This window comes from Selaginella moellendorffii, unplaced genomic scaffold (genome assembly GCF_000143415.4).
Source record: "Selaginella moellendorffii unplaced genomic scaffold, v1.0 SELMOscaffold_28, whole genome shotgun sequence".
NCBI lineage: Eukaryota > Viridiplantae > Streptophyta > Lycopodiopsida > Selaginellales > Selaginellaceae > Selaginella > Selaginella moellendorffii.
Window position 1 is genome coordinate 413084 of NW_003314289.1, and position 16914 is coordinate 429997.

General features: G+C 46.3%; 6 protein-coding genes across 10 annotated transcripts; 2 read left to right on the plus strand and 4 right to left on the minus strand.

The window, feature by feature from the left end:
- Positions 1 to 1581: 1581 nt before the first annotated feature.
- On the minus strand, positions 1582 to 2685 carry LOC112348280. 2 transcript variants are annotated; one of them, XM_024680504.1, is made up of 3 exons: positions 2564 to 2685; positions 2457 to 2490; positions 1582 to 2399 (listed from the first exon to the last, which is right to left on the minus strand). In XM_024680504.1, exons 2-3 carry the CDS (start codon positions 2481 to 2483, stop codon positions 1641 to 1643), a joined length of 786 nt encoding a protein of 261 aa, XP_024536272.1. In that variant the 5' UTR covers positions 2484 to 2490; positions 2564 to 2685; the 3' UTR covers positions 1582 to 1640. The 2 variants fall into 2 exon arrangements, with proteins under 2 accessions (XP_024536272.1, XP_024536271.1); XM_024680503.1 differs by having other exon boundaries at positions 2457 to 2523; positions 2580 to 2681.
- A 30-nt stretch (positions 2686 to 2715) lies between these two features.
- Positions 2716 to 5019, minus strand: LOC9630050 (ent-kaurenoic acid oxidase 2). 3 transcript variants are annotated; one of them, XM_024680498.1, is made up of 10 exons: positions 4890 to 5019; positions 4562 to 4787; positions 4137 to 4464; positions 3932 to 4081; positions 3614 to 3865; positions 3466 to 3552; positions 3335 to 3413; positions 3179 to 3285; positions 3006 to 3127; positions 2716 to 2938 (listed from the first exon to the last, which is right to left on the minus strand). In XM_024680498.1, the coding sequence occupies exons 2-10, from the start codon at positions 4783 to 4785 to the stop codon at positions 2845 to 2847; spliced, it is 1443 nt and encodes a 480-aa protein (XP_024536266.1). In that variant the 5' UTR covers positions 4786 to 4787; positions 4890 to 5019; the 3' UTR covers positions 2716 to 2844. The 3 variants fall into 3 exon arrangements, with proteins under 3 accessions (XP_024536266.1, XP_024536267.1, XP_002975682.1); XM_024680499.1 differs by having other exon boundaries at positions 3620 to 3865; positions 4873 to 5019; XM_002975636.2 differs by having other exon boundaries at positions 4873 to 5019.
- Positions 5020 to 5172: 153 nt separating this feature from the next.
- On the plus strand, positions 5173 to 6808 carry LOC9630638. 2 transcript variants are annotated; one of them, XM_024680500.1, is made up of 7 exons: positions 5173 to 5492; positions 5686 to 5775; positions 5827 to 5907; positions 5965 to 6096; positions 6161 to 6382; positions 6425 to 6532; positions 6590 to 6808. In XM_024680500.1, exons 1-7 carry the CDS (start codon positions 5238 to 5240, stop codon positions 6749 to 6751), a joined length of 1050 nt encoding a protein of 349 aa, XP_024536268.1. In that variant the 5' UTR covers positions 5173 to 5237; the 3' UTR covers positions 6752 to 6808. The 2 variants fall into 2 exon arrangements, with proteins under 2 accessions (XP_024536268.1, XP_024536269.1); XM_024680501.1 differs by having other exon boundaries at positions 6440 to 6532.
- A 13-nt stretch (positions 6809 to 6821) lies between these two features.
- Positions 6822 to 8426, plus strand: LOC112348278 (protein EFFECTOR OF TRANSCRIPTION 2-like). The gene is made up of 3 exons (XM_024680502.1): positions 6822 to 7025; positions 7113 to 7499; positions 7564 to 8426. The coding sequence occupies exons 1-3, from the start codon at positions 6951 to 6953 to the stop codon at positions 8113 to 8115; spliced, it is 1014 nt and encodes a 337-aa protein (XP_024536270.1). The 5' UTR covers positions 6822 to 6950; the 3' UTR covers positions 8116 to 8426.
- A 255-nt stretch (positions 8427 to 8681) lies between these two features.
- Positions 8682 to 10235, minus strand: LOC9630051 (probable xyloglucan endotransglucosylase/hydrolase protein B). The gene is made up of 4 exons (XM_002975637.2): positions 9805 to 10235; positions 9626 to 9726; positions 9341 to 9537; positions 8682 to 9277 (listed from the first exon to the last, which is right to left on the minus strand). The coding sequence occupies exons 1-4, from the start codon at positions 9971 to 9973 to the stop codon at positions 8884 to 8886; spliced, it is 861 nt and encodes a 286-aa protein (XP_002975683.1). The 5' UTR covers positions 9974 to 10235; the 3' UTR covers positions 8682 to 8883.
- A 3043-nt stretch (positions 10236 to 13278) lies between these two features.
- Positions 13279 to 16837, minus strand: LOC9630640 (DNA repair protein RAD4). Its single transcript, XM_024680622.1, has 15 exons — positions 16820 to 16837; positions 16652 to 16755; positions 16324 to 16593; positions 16158 to 16250; positions 16008 to 16100; positions 15838 to 15933; positions 15741 to 15790; positions 15027 to 15686; positions 14845 to 14969; positions 14724 to 14794; positions 14479 to 14673; positions 14291 to 14422; positions 14029 to 14238; positions 13505 to 13968; positions 13279 to 13444 (listed from the first exon to the last, which is right to left on the minus strand). Exons 1-14 carry the CDS (start codon positions 16833 to 16835, stop codon positions 13603 to 13605), a joined length of 2481 nt encoding a protein of 826 aa, XP_024536390.1. The 5' UTR covers positions 16836 to 16837; the 3' UTR covers positions 13279 to 13444; positions 13505 to 13602.
- Between the last annotated feature and the right edge of the window lie 77 nt (positions 16838 to 16914).

The window sequence follows — 16914 nt, forward strand, 5'->3', positions numbered from 1 at the left end:
ATTCAGGCCCAACCCCCCCCTTGAGAGCATTGGACTTTAAAAAGCAGAAGGATCACGTTTTTTTCCGAGTATGAAGCTGGCTACCTGCATTCTTCATTTTTTAGTTAGACACTAGTTGATATATTCCATGGATGAGCCAGACTTTTGGTCATCAATCACAATAGAGCCAAAATATCCACTTCAATGCATTGTTGACTTGCATCCTTCTGTAGGGAGTCATCTCATGCTTTGTTGCTATGGGACCTTTGACTTCTAGCACAAAATTGAATCAATCTAGCACCTTGCCACATCACTCTTCCTCAATGCTGACTTCATAGACTGGCTTAGAGTGCACTTATGTACTGCAACACTGTTTTTCAAGTTTTTGCAAATTTGCAACAACTTCTTCCTACTGAAAAAGTGCCTAGTGTAGTTTTAGTATGCATGGTTTCAGTAAAAAATTTGTGGATGTTTGTTTAGCCAATGGCAAATTGGTACAAATTTGCTTAGCATTGATTGGACTGAGGTAAGAAATTAACATGTGTTTAATATGATTGAAATGGAATTTGAGCTACAATGTGTACTATTGTGTTTTATAAATCATGGTTCACATGTTGGGAGATCTCTGTGTCAGCACATAGCATAGGTTGGGGCCAGTGATTGGTGATCCAATTTCCAAGCTAACATTTTGGATTTTTAGTTAGCAAAGAATTCTCTTTATTATGGTGATTGTAGGAAAAAAAAAGGGTTGTGATTGCAAACATCTTCACCATCATAATTGGCTAAAGTTGAGCATGTAGAAAGTCTCTTGTTTTTCTTCTAAAAAAGGCTTGCTTGTAAGTTTACACTAGAGCCAAGAGCAAATAACAACCAAAAATGCTGAAGTATGCTACGTTTCAAAATAGGTAATATATTAGCCCCAAGAAAGGTTGGAGGCATGTCCTCCCCAGGGCATGAGGAGGCAGTAGTTGGAAGACTGGGGGATTATAAAGTTCTAGAGGAAATCCAAGCCACAAAAACAATCAAAAGGCTTCTAGAATTTTTCATATTTAATAGTGTTCATTTTTTCAATTTATAGGATTGTGAGAGTTGATGCTTTAGATCTGGTGACAAGGTGTCAACAAAGTGGCTGTAAAATGCATGTACCTGGGTACTTTACAGTCTCCTTATCCTCATACTCATTGAAACTTGAAAATTGGTTTGGGCATGTACCAAAATTTCAAGTTATTTCAAATTATTTCAAGAATAATTTGCCACACATTGCATGCAACAACACTTGGTTTATTTAATAGTAGTGTCGTTCAATAATCCAATTGATCAATAATTATAAAAAATGTTTATAATTTATAAATCAAAATTAATCTTATTGCATTAACCATTAAATGGTAGAATAGAAAATAATATACTAAGAAGTGTCTAGGAAAGTTTAAAAATTATAAATATGTTTATAAATTATAAATACAAGATTAATCTAAATAAATAAAAACTGTTAGAATCTTCAAATATTCAAATATATTCTAGGTATATTCACTACCATGCTTAAGCAAACCATGATGAGACATGTTTTTTCTAAAATAATTTTTTGTTGTCTTTTGTTTGAAATTTAAATGGATGTAATGATTTATTATATTTAAAGTACAGTCTTTCCTGATTTATAGTTGTTATTCTAGCTCTATATCAATGTCTTTAATCGTGATTTCCACGCCTTTGGTAGCTCCATGACGAACAATTGCGACAAGAACACTCCTTTCCTTCTCCAGATGGAGCAGCTTGATCTTGTCACCTATTCCAAACCGAACTTTCACTCGTCGATACCCTGGCCTATCGATCTCGCCACTCGCAAACGAGCCAACAAACTCCGGGAGAGTGATCGGCGAGCTCTCGCTCGCTTGTGGGAGATTAATAAACACGTCGAATGCTGTGAGCTCGGATCTTGGCACCACCATACTCAGCTCAAGAATCTCCTCGAGTTCTTCTTCTTCGTTTTCCACGTCGAGTTTTTCTTCCATAAACACGCCGCGAGATGATTCACTGACCAGTGAAGTTGCCGTGGTTGACAATGCCATTGGCCTCTGGACTCTAGCGAGAAAAACTCCCCCATGGAAGACTAAATCCTTCTTTGGAAGCCCTGGGCCATACTCTGGAATATCATCCACCTCCATAGCCAAAGCCGCCGAAGGGCCGATGAGACACACCGCCGTGAAGAGCAGCAAAGCCGAGAAGGAGCGACGCTGGATCTCGGAGTTCACCTTGGACAGCATGGAGATTCTGAGCGTCAAGTCGAGCCGTGCCACCAGATCAAACTTGGCCTCGTTCCTCTCCCTGAATTCCAATCGAGGAAACGATATCCTGGCCTTCTCCCTGGATTTACCACTGTCGGTGATCGCAGCGCGTGGATTCCGCTTGAATCGTTCGAGCACCTGTGAAGATCACAGCCCATGAGATAGAAAATTCTTGGATTTTTCGGTGTGACTTGCCTTAGAGATCGAGGAAGCGAGCGCCATTCGTGTCCTTGTGTCCCAACATGGAGAAAACACAAAGACCCTTTACTCTATAGCTTAGCCTCCAAAAGAGGGCAACTTACACCTTAAGAAACGGACCTATTTCTTGCGCTTCTTACATTCGTCTTCGAGAAATAACCAGCGCTGCCACGCTTTCTTCGCACCAAGCTTGCTTCCTTGAATTTCCTGCCAGCTCTCCACTCAGGAAAGGTTAAAAGAAAGGTAGAAAACCTGATAAAAAAGAGATTTTTCTGCATTATCTTCCAAATATCTTTCCTTATAACGATTGCTTCTCGAGAGTAAACATCTTCACCTGTCCTTCGAGTCTTCATCTGTCCTTCGATTGCGTGATGTGATCACCGATTTATCTACGTCTGCGAACTTGAACTGGAAAGTAGTCTTTGGGCCTTGGATGCGGCAGGAAAGTTACTTCGCAATCTGGATTCAGCGGTTTCATGCTGCAAATAGCACAAGCACACAGTGAACAAACACGTAAAGATACACATACAAATAAAGTTTGTTTACTCGTAGCCGAGCACCAAATGGTGGACTATAATGCATGCTTCGAGCTTCGCGAGTTCGTTCCCTGGGCATGTTCGACTTCCAAGTCCAAATGGTAAGTGCGTGAATGGACGAACTTCATTTCTCTGCAGGGATTTGTTTTGTCACAGTAACGCAAAAACAAAGACAACACTTACAGCCCATCGATCCGGATCAAAGTTTTGAGGATTGGAGTGCACGGCAGGATCCATATGAACTTGTCTCAACCAAGGCTCCACATACCAGCCTTTAGGAATTGTAAAGCCTGTATACGATTTATAAGTCTAGAGAAACTAAGAACCGGAAAGAATCACCATTAACTTCAACATCAGTCACAGCTCTTCTGAAAACCATTGGAGATATGTTAGCCACTCGCAAGGTTTCATTGATCACCTGGTACAAAAGGGAAAAGAAGATGAGACAAAGCTATGAATCGCAACTTTACTCTTGAAAGATATGACATCTTTTTCACGTCCGATAGAGAGAGCGACTCTCCAACAGGTCTTTGAGACGCGATGAGCTCTTGTTCTTCCTGTCAGCATGTCAGCAGTAAAACGGTGTTTAACAAAGAGAGGAGAAAAGAAGCAAACTACCTTAACTTTGTCATAGACAATTTCGTGCTTGAGTAGGAAAATCAGTAGCCACAGTATGAGATGAGCAGTCGAATCGTGCCCCGCATTTAAATACATCACTAGCAAATCTACAATTTGCTTGTCGTCCAAATGCTTCCCGTTCTCGTCAGTGGCATCCATAAGCAGCGAAAGTGTGTCTGTTTTCTCAGGTTTCTCCGAAAATCTTCTCTTGTTGAGAACTCGGTGAAGCAGTACATCGAGTTTCTTGCGAGCCTTGCACAGAAAAAAGGTTGTTATCATAGGCTGGAGAGACAAGCCTGGGAAAAGCAAAGTTTTTACCTTAAGAGCTCGATTGTACGAAGTTCCTGGCAAGTTGATCGGTAGAGAACGTATTCCTTGGTTCACTTCATAGTAAATAGATGAAACTTCTTCCACGTCCAGGCCCGAATCTTTGCTGAAAAGAATATCATGAATGGTACGAAACGCGTACTATATAGATTCCCATTCAGAGACCAACTCAAAATCGATTTGAGCAAGAACATACCTTTCTCATCTCCTTGAGCAAGAGAGTTCTTTCCTGACACGACCACTCTTCCAGGCAGCTCTTTATGTTGCTGGACATGCGAGGGATGTAATCCTCGAGAGCCTTGGGATTACTGAGCGCTGGCTCCGTGAGCCTGCGAAGTTTCAAGTGCTCCTCGCCGGTAACTCCAGCGAAAGATCGCGTGCCGATAAGTCTCCTTGTGCTGCTCGGCCATCCAGTCTCAAACAAAGAATCCCTCGAAAGAACCACTTTGCATGTCTCTGGAGTAGTCGCCAGCACTGTTGGCTGCCAAAAGAGAAAAGCTTTGTAGACTCCTGTTCGATCGTACCTTTGAGAAGGACAAGATCCCAAGCGAAAAGGTTCAGTTTTTCATGAGAAAAATGCTTGAGTTTTTCATGAGAAGAGAGAGAGAGAGAGAGCTTAACTTGTGGAGATAATTGGTGATGAAAGAGTCTGGATTGTGGGACTTGAAAGCCCGAAGGAACGATGCCATGTTTCCAAAGATTGGCCATCCGAGAGAGCCTGGAGGAAGTGGAGCTTGGCCGGGCTTGAGCTTTGGTTCATACCAGAATCTATTGAAGTTGCGAAGGAGCTCGAAGAATGTAGCGGCAGCCACTGTGGCGATCGCAATCGCCCACTTGAGATTCATCCCTGGAACAAAGAGAAAAAAAAAAAGAGAGAAGAAGAAAAGAGAGCAAACTCTCAGTGTGGAGTCGACTTTACAAAAAGAGGAAACCTTGGAGGAAGACTAACTTGTGGGCTTGAGCTCTCGTCCATAGCTTTTCCTGATTCCATCCAGCTCCTGCAAATTACAGGACACTTTGACAAAAATCAAGATTTTGCTCCAGAAGAAATCAAGATATTGCGTTACGCTAGAATCTTCCACGAGGAACAAAAAAAAGGAGTAAAGTAATCAAAAGCGATCCGCGTTAAACCCTAAACCCAAGCTTAGAGGTGAAGAGGAGGAGGTTGCAGGGCCGTCCATTTCCCCCATCGGACGGTAGCAACCCGCACACGTCAGGCTCCAGTTATGAGCCCTAATTTCCAGACGCTATGGCGGATTGATCAAGCGAGCAGCGCCACAGAGGCGATTGCTAGGGTATGGCTTGCTTGCAACCGGCGTGCTGGCTCAAGCCATGCGTTTCCTCGACTAGTGCAAGCGCCATTTCTTCCTTGGCGTCTTGGCCGGATCACAATCGGGCAAAGCAGGCGTGGAGCTCGTCCAGGGCTTTTTCTGCAATAGGGCTATGGCGGAGCGGGAGGAAGCATTCTAGCTGCGCCGCGGCTACCTCATCGGCATCGTCTGGCGATGAATTAACTTCTTCCTCTGCTTCGTCCGCTGGCAATCGATCTCTTGTAAGAAATTCTAGGCCTGCATTTTCGATTAGAATTTTTTTCTCCTGCTTGTTTCGACTAGAAGGTTCTTCTTTCTTGCTTGAAGCTCTGGATTTTTCTCTTGTTTCGACTAGAATGTTCTTCTTTCTATGGATTTTTTATATGATGGATTCTATACTGATTGGGAGGAAATGCTTTTGATTTCTTCTTCCAGTCCAAGACTAGGAGAGATATGTTGCTGGAGTATGTGCAAAATGTCCAGCCCGAGTTCATGGAACTCTTCATCCAAAAAGCTCCTCAACAGGTAAAGATTTGTGATTTTTCTGCCAACTAAACTCCTTTTTCTGTACCTTAGGTGGTCGAGGCTATGCGAAAGACAGTGACGAACATGCTTGGAACGCTTCCTCCACAGTTTTTCGAGATAACTATCACTACGGTAATGGTTTTAGTTTGTTGGTCCTTCTTCGTGGTTAAAACACTTGTGCTTTTCTAGGTGGCTGAGAATCTTGCTCAGCTCATGTATAGCGTCCTAATGACAGGATATATGTTTAGAAATGCGCAATACCGTCTCGAGTTGCAACAAAGTCTAGAACAGGCGGCACTTCCGGCCCCCAAAGACGAGAAGGCAAGATGAAATGATATTCGTAAGTCTTGTCTGATACCAAAGATGATTTTTGTGCTCGTTCCAGTTTGGTCCCGAATTCGAGAGTAAGGTACAAAAGTCGCAAGTCCAGGGGAGCGTCTTGAAGTGGCACAAAGAAGATGGCCCGGTGGCTATGGACGCCGTGGAATACATCGAGTTCTTAGAGTCGGAGGTGGAAAAGCTTCAGCAGCAACTAGAGCGAGGCAAGGTGTCTGGCCAGAACGAGCTTCTCGACTACTTGAAAAACCTGGAGCCCAAAAACTTACAGGTACTCAAACCTCAGTTCATTCCTAAAGTTTTGGATGAGAAGTTTTTGAGTTCGCAGGAGCTGACAACTAGCGCCGGGGAGGACGCAGTGGAAGCCATGAACACATTCGTGCAACGCTTGATAAGAATCTCGGACGCTGCAATGCTAAAGGTAGCAGCCATATGCTTTTCTCTCTTTAGATCTCCTGTGCGATGCGATCACTCACAGAGAACTGCGACCGAGACGAGCGCGAAAGAACTGGCGAGATTGTTATACTGGCTCATGGTGGTGGGATACAGCATCCGGAACATCGAAGTTCGCTACGACATGGAACGGATACTCGGAATTCCTGCCAAGCATCCGGAGCTCCCTCCGGGGGAGACGATGTGATGCACAGTTTTGTTTGAGCAAAGGAAAGAATAGAGATACTACACAAAGATTGCCCGAGATGGAGTGCCCGAGGTGGAGTCCGAGGTGGAGTGCCCGAGCTGGAGGCTGACGTGGAGTCCGAGATGAGAAAGGTCAGGGGTTCGAATCCTGGAACCTAGGGCGCCAAAGTGAAAATTTGTCCGTTGCTAGAGGAAGATCCATGGCGTCGCCCTGCCGGATGCGCCGCGAGGAATGCTTCGCAGTGAAGCACGATCGCTACTTCACGCGCTGGAAGGTACCACATCTCTCCCTCCCTTTCCAAATCCTGGCGCATTTCTTCCACTTCTTGGATCCTGGTCTCCGCTTAACGCCGATCCTCTAGATCTTGATCGGGCACTCGGACTGGCGCGATTCAGTGGACAGCCCTAGCGGATCGAGGTACCGGCTCCACAATCTCCCCAGCAAGAGCGCTGTTCGTCCCGGAATCTACGAGCTGGGGATCGTCCGGCCGTGCTCGAGTTCTCGCAAGAGGAAAAAGAAGAAGAGGCTACACAGGAGAGATGTGGTGGCCGTGTACCTCGGACAGGCCGAGAATGTGAGGCAAAGGCTACAGTCTTACGGGCAAGGAGGGTCTCACTTGGAAGGCTGGACTGGATTGGAGAAATGGCTGCCCGAGAAGAGAGTTCTCACGCAGATCTTCCGGCAAGGACCTCGATTGTTCTCCGAGATCTTTGCTCGAGGATACTCACTGGCATTTCGATGGTCTGCTGTAAGTTCTTGGTATTTTTTTCTCTCGCCAGTTTGCTCATCTTTTTCTTCTTTTTTTGTTCTAGACAGGAAGCAAGGAATCAGCGCTAGCAGCCGAGAAGAAGCTACTCCATGTTTTCGACTACGCTTGGAACAAGGGTGCCAATGGAGCTCGGCGATCGCTGGACGTTCTCACCAAGCTCGAGATGCAATCCAACGTGGTGTGCGGGACGAGGAGCTCCATCGCGACCCGGCTGGGCTGCGCGAGGATTTTCGAGAGGAGAGTTGGAGTCAGGGTGGAGCTGTCAAAGCCCAAGGATCGATCGGAGGCCAGGAGCTTCCGGGACGTGATAAGGGGATTCCTTGGCCTCTCCATTGATGGTCACGAAGATCATCGCAAGAAAGAAGGAGATGGAGTTCGTCCAGACGATGCGAGGAAGACGAGTTCTTCCAGGAAGGATTGCAAGGTGAGGATCGAAAGAGCAGGGACAGGGAAACTCTACGGGGAAGTGACAGGAGAGAATGGATTGAAATGCGGAGTGGTTTCGAAGGTGGATGGCGTTGGCTGCACGAGAACTCCCAGAAATGGGAGGAAGCGCTGCGATTTGCATAGGAGAATGAGGGTGATCAAGATATAAGTATTGTTCTTATGTGATGGAAGTCCAACTCTCACACATTGTATGCTAAGCTTACGCTCAACAAAATTTACCACCTTTTTAACAAGGGGTAAAGATTCCTAAGTTTGTGATGATGGAATGCTCCAGACACGCACATTTGAACTCAAGATTGGCTGTCATCAAGGACGGATTCGAACTTTTTTGAAATCACGAGAAAACAACAGAATGTACGATGTTTGATTTAAAGATGAGATTTGACTCTTGTTATCATGTCATTGTTACAACTCTGTAAGTTGAAGTTGCCACTCAAGAACAGGTTCATCTTCAGAGTTCACACTGGAATAACAAAATGTACAAAGAAACCTTTGAAATTTAAAGTTGCCACTGAACAACAGGTTCAAAATTGCTGAGTTTCCTAGGAAATAACAAAATGCACGAAGAAACTTTTGTTCCCACTAAAGAACAGCTTGAAACTGCCGAGCTTACCCAGGAAATAAGAAAATGTACAAAGAAACTCTTGAATTTTGAACTTGCCACCCAAGAACAGGTTCAACCACAATAACAAAGTAACAAAATGCATGAAAATGTACAAAGACTATGGAAACTTTTGAATTTTGAAATCAAGTTTGAGCTTCAGAGCAGAATCAACTTCACAAATGAAATAACAAAATGTACAAAGCAACTTTGGAATGTAAACTTGCCACCCAAGGACGAAATGGAGCTCACCCGATTTCGATACAGCCCAGAGCTTCAGCCGTGTGCAAGAATGGAAGCCACCATGCACCAGTCCTAGAAAGCGTCCTTGCATTCGGCCGGAGGCGTGGGGTAGCGCGAGGTGTCGATGCAGTAGTTGTAAACCATGTAGTTTTTCTGGACCCACTTGAGCCTGTGGCGCTGGTTCCGATTGAGCGAGCGGTAGCGTTCCTGGTTCCACCACGCGGAACCGGCCATGGCCGAGCACGCCTCAACCTTGCCCGACTCGCAGGCGTCCACCGCAAAGTTTCGATACGACGCGACGAACGGAGCTTTGCTCCAGTCGATCTTGACGACCCCTCCGCGAGTAGCCCACTGATCCCCGTTCCAGATGCTCGAGAAAGCACCCATGGATTGCTTGGACGGAAACGCGACGCCTTTGGCCTCGTTGTTGCGGAAGACGCGGATCGGGATTTCATCCACCAGGAATCTGTGCCAAGGAAGGAACTTTGAGCTCGAGAGAAGAGAAAGAAGAGATTTTTGTCTTGCTTACACGATCTGGTGCTGGTTCCAGAGCACCGAGTAGGAGTGGAAGCTTGTGGTGGGATCAAACCAGAGGAAGATCCGCTGCTCTCTCGCTCCAACTCCATTGGAGTATATGTTGGTTTGGAGAATGTATGGCTCGCCGGAAACGTTTCCCAGGAACTCGAAGTCGAGCTCGTCTCGATTGGGTGTTTGGCCCGATGTGAGCTGCAAGAAAACAGCAAAGCAAATGCTATGTTAGATCCAGATCGAAATGCTCTCAAGATCGAATCGTGAATCGTGATCTGGAACTTACGTAGTATGCTGTGACTGTTCCGGCCGAGTCTCCCGGAACTAGCTTCATGTCCATGCTGATCTTTCCAAACAGGAACTGGCCCTTCGATGCAAATCCAGATCCTAACAATCAGAGGATTCCAATCGAGACGGTGAGATCAATAAAAGGAAGAAAAATGTGAGAGGATCCCTTTTCTCTACCAGATGAATTGTCGAGCCGGAGCTGGAGAGCACTACCACCCAAGAGAGTGTTGACGTGATCCGGCGACCAGGTCACCGCGAAGTCGGTGTTGAAGTTCTTGTTCACGGGTGCTGCCAGTGAAGAAGCAGCGAGAACTACCACGAATCCAAGCACAAAGAAACGCTCCATCTCTATGCACTACAAAGAACTCGATTTTGATTCACAAGAACAGGAGAGAACCAACTCGATCGATCGAGAGTTTCGATCGCCCAAAACAAAGGCCTATGAATCTATTTGTTCTCTCCTTCGTTTTATAGCGGGGTACGTAGCGTTTCAAAGGTAGCTTGAATCGAAAGCCACAGTAGAGCAGAGCAACGCAGAACACGTGAGAAGAGAATTGGGGCGCTCGAGTGAGTGATTCTCACATCCCATGGCTGCGTGCCAGTGCTTCACTTTTAGGCTGGAAAATCAGTCTCTCTTTTCCAACATTTGCAAATATGTTTTCTCTAGGAAAAAAAATGAAAATACAAAAGTTTCTGTTTGTTTTTTGAATTGTTTTTTGCTTTTGTCTGTTGGGATTCGACCATCGACATGCCTATCTTTTGCTCCGTCCGAGACGACGAAACGGAAGAATCAAATTTTCCAGGGAGACAACGACCGCTCCTCCTGGAGCTCGCTTCTCAAAGTATTATATACCTATACAGCTCTCTCTCTACGGCTACGTAGGGGCCGTTTGCTACGTACGTAGGTCCGGAATCATGAGTCACGAACTATACGATCAATCAAAATCGGAAATCAATCTCTCTCTCCCATCCATGCCATCAGTTCAGTGTCCAGTCCAGCTCATACTTACTTTACCACACACAAACAACTACATTTACCACCTATTTATCCTAGCCAGCCTGCCAGGCTACAACAGAACAGATGATACTATACTTTGGTGTCAGGCCAGCTGGTTCCTTCAAGTTCAAAAAACAATAAAGCCATTTTGGTTGGTTATTTCGAAAATCTTTCTTCAGATTAACCTTGATCAATTTGCGTTGACTCGGTAAGACATCAAAACCCCATTCCAACGAAAGTCAATGCTCATCGACTAAAACATCTCTCCTCTTTCCACTCTCGGGTCAAATCAGCCGGTAGTTTCATATTTAACCAGAAGCTTTACATGATCCAGATTGACATGCCAGCCCAATCCATTGATATTGCCAGTGAGGAACAGTTCCAATCAAGAGTGGCAACGCCATGGAGCATGGAGCAGAGCGTGACTTGGAGCACAAGGATTGGAGCAAGGACCAAGGCTGGAGCTTGGAGCTCGGAGCTGGGATCATGAAAGCTTGGAGCATGGATGGAGCATGGAGTGTAGAGGATGTGGAAGCGTTGGAAAGATGAAAAGGACGCAGAGCTACGTCCCAGTTTTGATGATCGGCTTTGGAGTTTGGAGCTTGGAGCAAGAACTTTGGATTTAACCTGGAAGAGAGGGCGTGGAAGGACATGCATATGGAGCGTGGTCTGGAGCTCGGAGCTTGGAGGGAGCCTCCATTCCCTGCGAGAGAGCATCCTCGTCCTGCTGCGATGATTGCGGTTGCAAATCCCGATACCCGAGCAGCCGGCTGCATTGAACTCTGACCGTGATCTGACTTGACACAGCGTAGCAAGTTTTCTTCGGCCTCCGCTTGGTGAATCCAATGCAGAAGAGCCTCAAGGTGTAGTTGAACGTCGTGCATCCAATCAGACACTGAAGCTGGCACAAAAGTACCCAGAAGTTGATGAGAACGTTCCGGCCTGACATCCTGAGCTTGATCTTGCAGCCCGACCTCGCCCCCGGTCTCCAGTGAATGGCAGAGTGCCGAGTCCTTCTCCGCAGCACGAGCAGCAACATCGATGCTCTTGCCGCTGCCATGAACTTTGGAGGGGGCATCACCAGCAGCAGATCTTGGGCCTGTTACCTTTGTTGCATTTAAGCTTCTTTCATCTCGGTTTCTCCTACCTGCGCGAATCAAATCTTAGAACGGAAACAGGAGGGAAAAAAAAAAAAAATGATGCCCCGCAACACAGTTTGGCCATTCGTTCGGTCAGTTGATGTACATATCGACAAGCAAAAGCCTTGGAAAAGTAGAGAACTCTACTTACCTGGGACTTACCTCCAGTGGGGATGGCAATATCGTCGAGATATGGCGATAATCGTCAGAGAGCCACGTTCACAAGTCATGAATTTCTTAAAAGTTATCATACACAAAGCTTCATAGTGGAATTTTTCAGAATACGTACGCGATGCAAGCGGCAGTAAAGCCACTACCCACAGCAGAGGCTACCGTTGCAGCGGTAGTGGAAAGGCCGGCAGCGCCTACAGACTGGAGAATGGCGCACAGACTTCCCGCAGGAACAGCACCACCATAAAGACTCATGATACTCGCCGCTGCTGATCCGGCGGTGATCCCCGTCCCCGCGAAACCAGCAGCTGCGATGCCCGCAGAAACTACGGCGGGTGTTGCAACCGCAGCAGCAGCAGTAAGCGCTATCCCTATGCCGATATTCATCGTCTGTTCGCACAAGAAAAAAGATCACGCGCTGATGAGGGGGAGCGGAACTTCGCGTATGGAGCGAGAGGAACTAGCAGGATCCGATGGGAGCTATGGTGTGCTATTTTGTAAATCACCTTTGCTTCAATCCCACGTAATGCTTCGAAGAATATTTTTAGAATACCTTTAGAAAGATAAAAGAAAAAGATTCCATCTGGCCAGAAAGAGAAAAAGTATCTCAAAAGAATAATTTGAGTGCGGCAAAACTCTGCGAGATTCCCGTGCTTAAATGTTAATGCTTACTTAGACATTTGATGAACTTGCTCTAATCACCAGATTTTCTGGTGTAATGGCCATGTCCCATGGTTTCCAGCGATGGGTCATACACCATCCATCATAGCCATTCAAGTTTCGCGATGCTTGTTGAGCAATTCACAAATTCTCGGCTCGGTTGATTCTGTGCTTTGAAGGCTATTATATTTATAATATCCTTATTAATTCAGCATTTTCTTGTTAACTGGAAAATACTAGTCCTATTGTTTATGAATCTTAGAAGCTTGGCTTTGCTATTATGGTAATATTTCAAATAAAGAAACTTTACAAAATAAGAATTGCAATATTTTGTCTAAAAATCTTAATAATAATAGTTGCAATATTACTAAGAGAGTTTGTTGATGGTCACAAACTAGAAAGCCTTACACTGTTATTAGAAGCAACATAAATTTTTTTTTCTTTTGGTGTGGATGTACCTTAGTAACCATTTAGAGCACACTAGGTCTGATCTTCCTCATGGTTATGTGCAAGTAGTAGAGCTTGGATCGTAATTTTGCCAATGCGGGACTTGCCTGTGAAACGAGATATGCGCACAAACCTTTGACAAGATGAGTGCAGGCACCACCAGCAAGATTTAGAGTATTTAAATATCATTTTAACTCTCAAAGGGAAAACAAATTAAATATTTGCTCAAAGCTGTTATTCTTCCACTAATAAGATGAGTTAACTTCGGATTAAAATTCATGCTACAAAATGGCAGCTCAAAGTTTGGAAAGCGATGACAAGGCTGTTGCACAGACCTTAGCCACCGATTGCTTTCAGGCGATGTTTTCGAGCACGGATTTAATATGGTTCCGATAGCTTTTATCTGCACGCATCACCCAACATCCCAAAACGATTCATCTTAACGACTCTGTCTCCAACTTACCTGGTGATTGTCCTCCATGCCTCTAAAAAGGCGAGAGTTTGCCATCTCCAAGGCCATCAAAGTTTGTAGATTCTATCCTTGAAAGATGAAAACATACCTTACATTTCTTCCACTCGCAGCTCAAAGCCACAGCCACAGCGCTTGATCCGAACGCACGCCTCCTCGTCGTAGCTCTGCCACTCGTCCGGGAAGCTGTGGACGTGGTTCTCATCATCCGCCTTTGCGGGCCTCCTCCTCGCTGCGCGATCATCACTGGCAGCAGCACTCGAATGGTCAGCAGCAGCCCGGGCCTTTTCTTCCTCCGCCTCTGGGACGCTGCTGCTCACACCTTTGTCTTCGTACGCTGCTCGCAATCTCTCCCTCGTCACCATGGAACGCAGCAGCTGCCTCCACCGTAGAGCCGCTTGTGCCTCGGTCTTCTCTCGCAGCTGGGCCTCCCTTCGCTCTTCCTCGGCGCGGTACACCTTTGGTTTTTCTCCGCACAGTATCAGCTTCTGAAAACGGTGTGACGGGAGTTTGCTTACCTGTAGGATGGCGTCCTTGAATTCATCGCACACGACCACCCCTTGGAAAACTGGTACCGAGCGCCCCTGCCGGATCTCAAACCCGACCATTGCCGGTGCGAAGTCGATCCCCAGCATCTGGACGACCGGGGTCACCCGCGGGAGCGCGAGGTGCACGGTTCCAGGAGGTATACATTTTTCTGACCATACATCCACATGGCCTCGCTCGTTCTAAATCCACAAAACAAACGCTCAGAGATACACAAAGAGATTGAGGCCTTACTTTTGGAACAATTCCATCCACTGCCGGCGGAGGTTGCCATGGATCGGTTTGCCATTTTCCGAACAAGAGCACTAGAGAAGGCTCGTCGGGCGCTCCCTCTACTTTGCGGGCCAAATTACGAGATTTTATGATCTGCAATAACAAAAGCGATTGTCGTTTGGTCGTGATATTCTGGTGAGTGACAATACCTTGACGGGCTCTTCTCCTTCTCTCACAGCAAATCCTTCTCGTAGCCACCGTTCTTTGGTGTGAAGATCCTGAACGCACGTCCGGGGATAAACAGGCTTGCCACCACAAGTGCCTAAAATGGGCCCTTTCGGATGTAGCACTTGGTATCTTGTCAGCCATCGTTCCATGACATACAAGTGGTGGTTTCGGTACGCCTGTGGACGACGCGTGGTAAAAGAAGATTGCCCATGGAATGCTCGAATACCTGTTGGTTTGTTGGTAGCGGCTCAGTAAAAGACTTCACATCCAGCTCCATATCTTCTCTCGTGTTCCTTTCTGACGGTGTCACGACGTCAAGTCTAAAACATATAGCATTAGATGGTCACCTTCGTTTGAAGTTCTGTGTGAGTCGTATGCATTTGATTCCAAGAGCCTAAGAGGAGAGAGACATGCACTCCACCATCCTTCGTCCACTCTTAATGCCTGTATCTTGGACCAGGAAGTAGTGTACCTGTTAATTCGAAAAAATGGATGAGACGGCGAGCATTTTGAAGCAAAATGTATCTACCTGCGAGTCACATCTTTTGCTCCGGATCCAGCAAACGCGACGACGTAACGAACTGGCTGCTTGCTCGAGGCCTCGATTTTCTCAACGTCATCGACCAGATTTCGAGCAGCATCGACGTGAATCCATCTTCCCGAGCTGTCATCGCCACAAAAGACTTCTGCCCAGTGCAGGAGAGGACCTTTCTTTCGAGACCAAACCACCGGCGGAGGAGGCTTGGGCTGAACAACTTTAGAAGCCGGTTGGGGTGTAGATACCACTGCTGCACTGGTCGCAGCCATTGCCCGTGCCAGTTCCAGCTCGAACTCTTCATCACCCCTTCGTTTTCTTTTCTGTTGAGTGGCTGGAGTCGTCTCATCTGTATTGCTGACAGCAGGCTTTGAAGTTGGCGTGTGATTCCTCTTTTTGCTGGTTGATTGAGGTTTTGATGGTTCAGGGCCGTCGTTGGACAGAACCCTCGTAGATGTCGAAGCTGGCGAAGTTGTTAAGTCTTCGGTTTCACGTTTCGACGTCCAAACATCTGGTGAGCCACCAGGCCTAAAATCTGAGAAAAGCCTCCCTGCTTTTGTTCTAGAGTCAGCTACATTTTCTTCCCAGTTTTCCGAAGCGAGCATCGATTCTGTATCGGGCTTTATGGAAGCCACGTCCAAAACGCAGACATATCTGTCACGCCACACTTTAGTTCGTGAGTAAAACAGGATTCCAACACGTACGAACCTGGTTTTAAATGTCAGAGCACGGAACATGGCCACTGTGATCGCCGCAATCTAAAAACGATTTACTAAGTTCATAAAAGAGAGAAAACGCATGTTACCTCTTCTTCTGAACCAAATTGCCGGGAAAGGACCTTACTCAACTCGGACAAGGGTCCACTCACAGATCCAACAGCAATTTGCATCACGCTATTGAGCTGATAGATACAAAACAAAAGAAGACATAAGAAATCATGCAGCAAAAGTACCCGACAAAACAAACATGTCTTACCCATCTTACAAGAGAAGTCAGAGTCGACACAGTCGTTTTCTCCGGCTCGATGGACGAAGTAAACCGAGCTGGCACAAGCGAATAAACCAATCCCTGCATCAGAATAGATCTTAAACTTCTCACACTTGGAAAACAAAACAATCTCGAAACCTTGAGTAGCGTGTCGTCACAGGCAGCGTCCACGAGCCTCCCTCTAGCCAGCAAACACAAGAGACGCAGCTTATGAACAAGCTCCGCGAATTCCTGTAACACTAAACTCGTTGAGAGAAAAGAAAAGAAGAACAAACAAACAATCGTAGAGGAAAGAAAGACTAACCTTGTCTTTCGCGTTCGCTCTCCTTGTGATTTTCTTTTTTCCACCGACATCCTTTTCCACTTCTATCGTTAAGCCATTCTTCAAGCACTGGAAATTCCCATCACCAACTTCCCAGTCGATATCGTCTTCCGGGGCTTCAATCTTGCCTTTCTCGGCCGCATTCTTCTCCCGCGCCAGCAAAATCTCCTGGTGCGACTGCGCTACCGCCGCCGGCGCGCCACAAACCGACGCGGTAGCGGCAGCTCTGGAAGAATCCCAAATGCAGCGCTTCTGATCGAAGGCACGGATCGATCATTAGCCCCCCTGTTCCACCCGGCAAACAACATACCGCACTGGAATTCGGCGCGCTAGAGCTGTCTTTCTTGCTGGATTTCCCCCGCACCCGATCCAAGAGCCGCTGCACATCCTTCTCCGAGGCATCGGCCAGAGTCTCTGCAGAAAAGAGAAGATCGAAATATGTCCAGGACGAAGAATCGCGAGCGCGCCATGCCCTTACCCCTCTCCTCCTCCATCGCGATAGCCCTTAAACCCTAAAACATTTTAATATAAAGGTAAAAAGAAAAACCCTAGAACCCTAAAGGTATATTCGAG

Excerpts from the sequence above, each read along its gene's own strand:
- LOC112348280 (XM_024680504.1), bottom strand. The coding sequence starts at position 2,483 with ATGGCGCTCGCTTCCTCGATCTCTAAG. Across the intron at positions 2,400-2,456 it reads TCGCTTCCTCGATCTCTAAG|GTGCTCGAACGATTCAAGCG; the intron begins GCAAGTCACACC and ends TGATCTTCACAG.
- LOC9630050 (XM_024680498.1), bottom strand. The coding sequence starts at position 4,785 with ATGAATCTCAAGTGGGCGATTGCGATCGCCACAGTGGCTGCCGCTACA. Across the intron at positions 4,465-4,561 it reads ATCACCAATTATCTCCACAA|GTACGATCGAACAGGAGTCT; the intron begins GTTAAGCTCTCT and ends TCCTTCTCAAAG. Across the intron at positions 3,128-3,178 it reads TTGATCCGGATCGATGGGCT|AGAAATGAAGTTCGTCCATT; the intron begins GTAAGTGTTGTC and ends AAATCCCTGCAG.
- LOC9630638 (XM_024680500.1), top strand. The coding sequence starts at position 5,238 with ATGGCTTGCTTGCAACCGGCGTGCTGGCTCAAGCCATGCGTTTCCTCG. Across the intron at positions 5,776-5,826 it reads TCCAAAAAGCTCCTCAACAG|GTGGTCGAGGCTATGCGAAA; the intron begins GTAAAGATTTGT and ends TCTGTACCTTAG. Across the intron at positions 6,383-6,424 it reads TGGAGCCCAAAAACTTACAG|TTTTTGAGTTCGCAGGAGCT; the intron begins GTACTCAAACCT and ends TTGGATGAGAAG.
- LOC112348278 (XM_024680502.1), top strand. The coding sequence starts at position 6,951 with ATGGCGTCGCCCTGCCGGATGCGCCGCGAGGAATGCTTCGCAGTGAAG. Across the intron at positions 7,026-7,112 it reads GCTACTTCACGCGCTGGAAG|ATCTTGATCGGGCACTCGGA; the intron begins GTACCACATCTC and ends CCGATCCTCTAG. Across the intron at positions 7,500-7,563 it reads TGGCATTTCGATGGTCTGCT|ACAGGAAGCAAGGAATCAGC; the intron begins GTAAGTTCTTGG and ends TTTTTGTTCTAG.
- LOC9630051 (XM_002975637.2), bottom strand. The coding sequence starts at position 9,973 with ATGGAGCGTTTCTTTGTGCTTGGATTCGTGGTAGTTCTCGCTGCTTCT. Across the intron at positions 9,727-9,804 it reads CCGGCTCGACAATTCATCTG|GATCTGGATTTGCATCGAAG; the intron begins GTAGAGAAAAGG and ends TCTGATTGTTAG. Across the intron at positions 9,278-9,340 it reads TGGAACCAGCACCAGATCGT|ATTCCTGGTGGATGAAATCC; the intron begins GTAAGCAAGACA and ends TCCTTGGCACAG.
- LOC9630640 (XM_024680622.1), bottom strand. Across the intron at positions 15,791-15,837 it reads AATTTGGTTCAGAAGAAGAG|ATTGCGGCGATCACAGTGGC; the intron begins GTAACATGCGTT and ends AATCGTTTTTAG. Across the intron at positions 14,239-14,290 it reads TGGATGGAATTGTTCCAAAA|AACGAGCGAGGCCATGTGGA; the intron begins GTAAGGCCTCAA and ends TTGTGGATTTAG.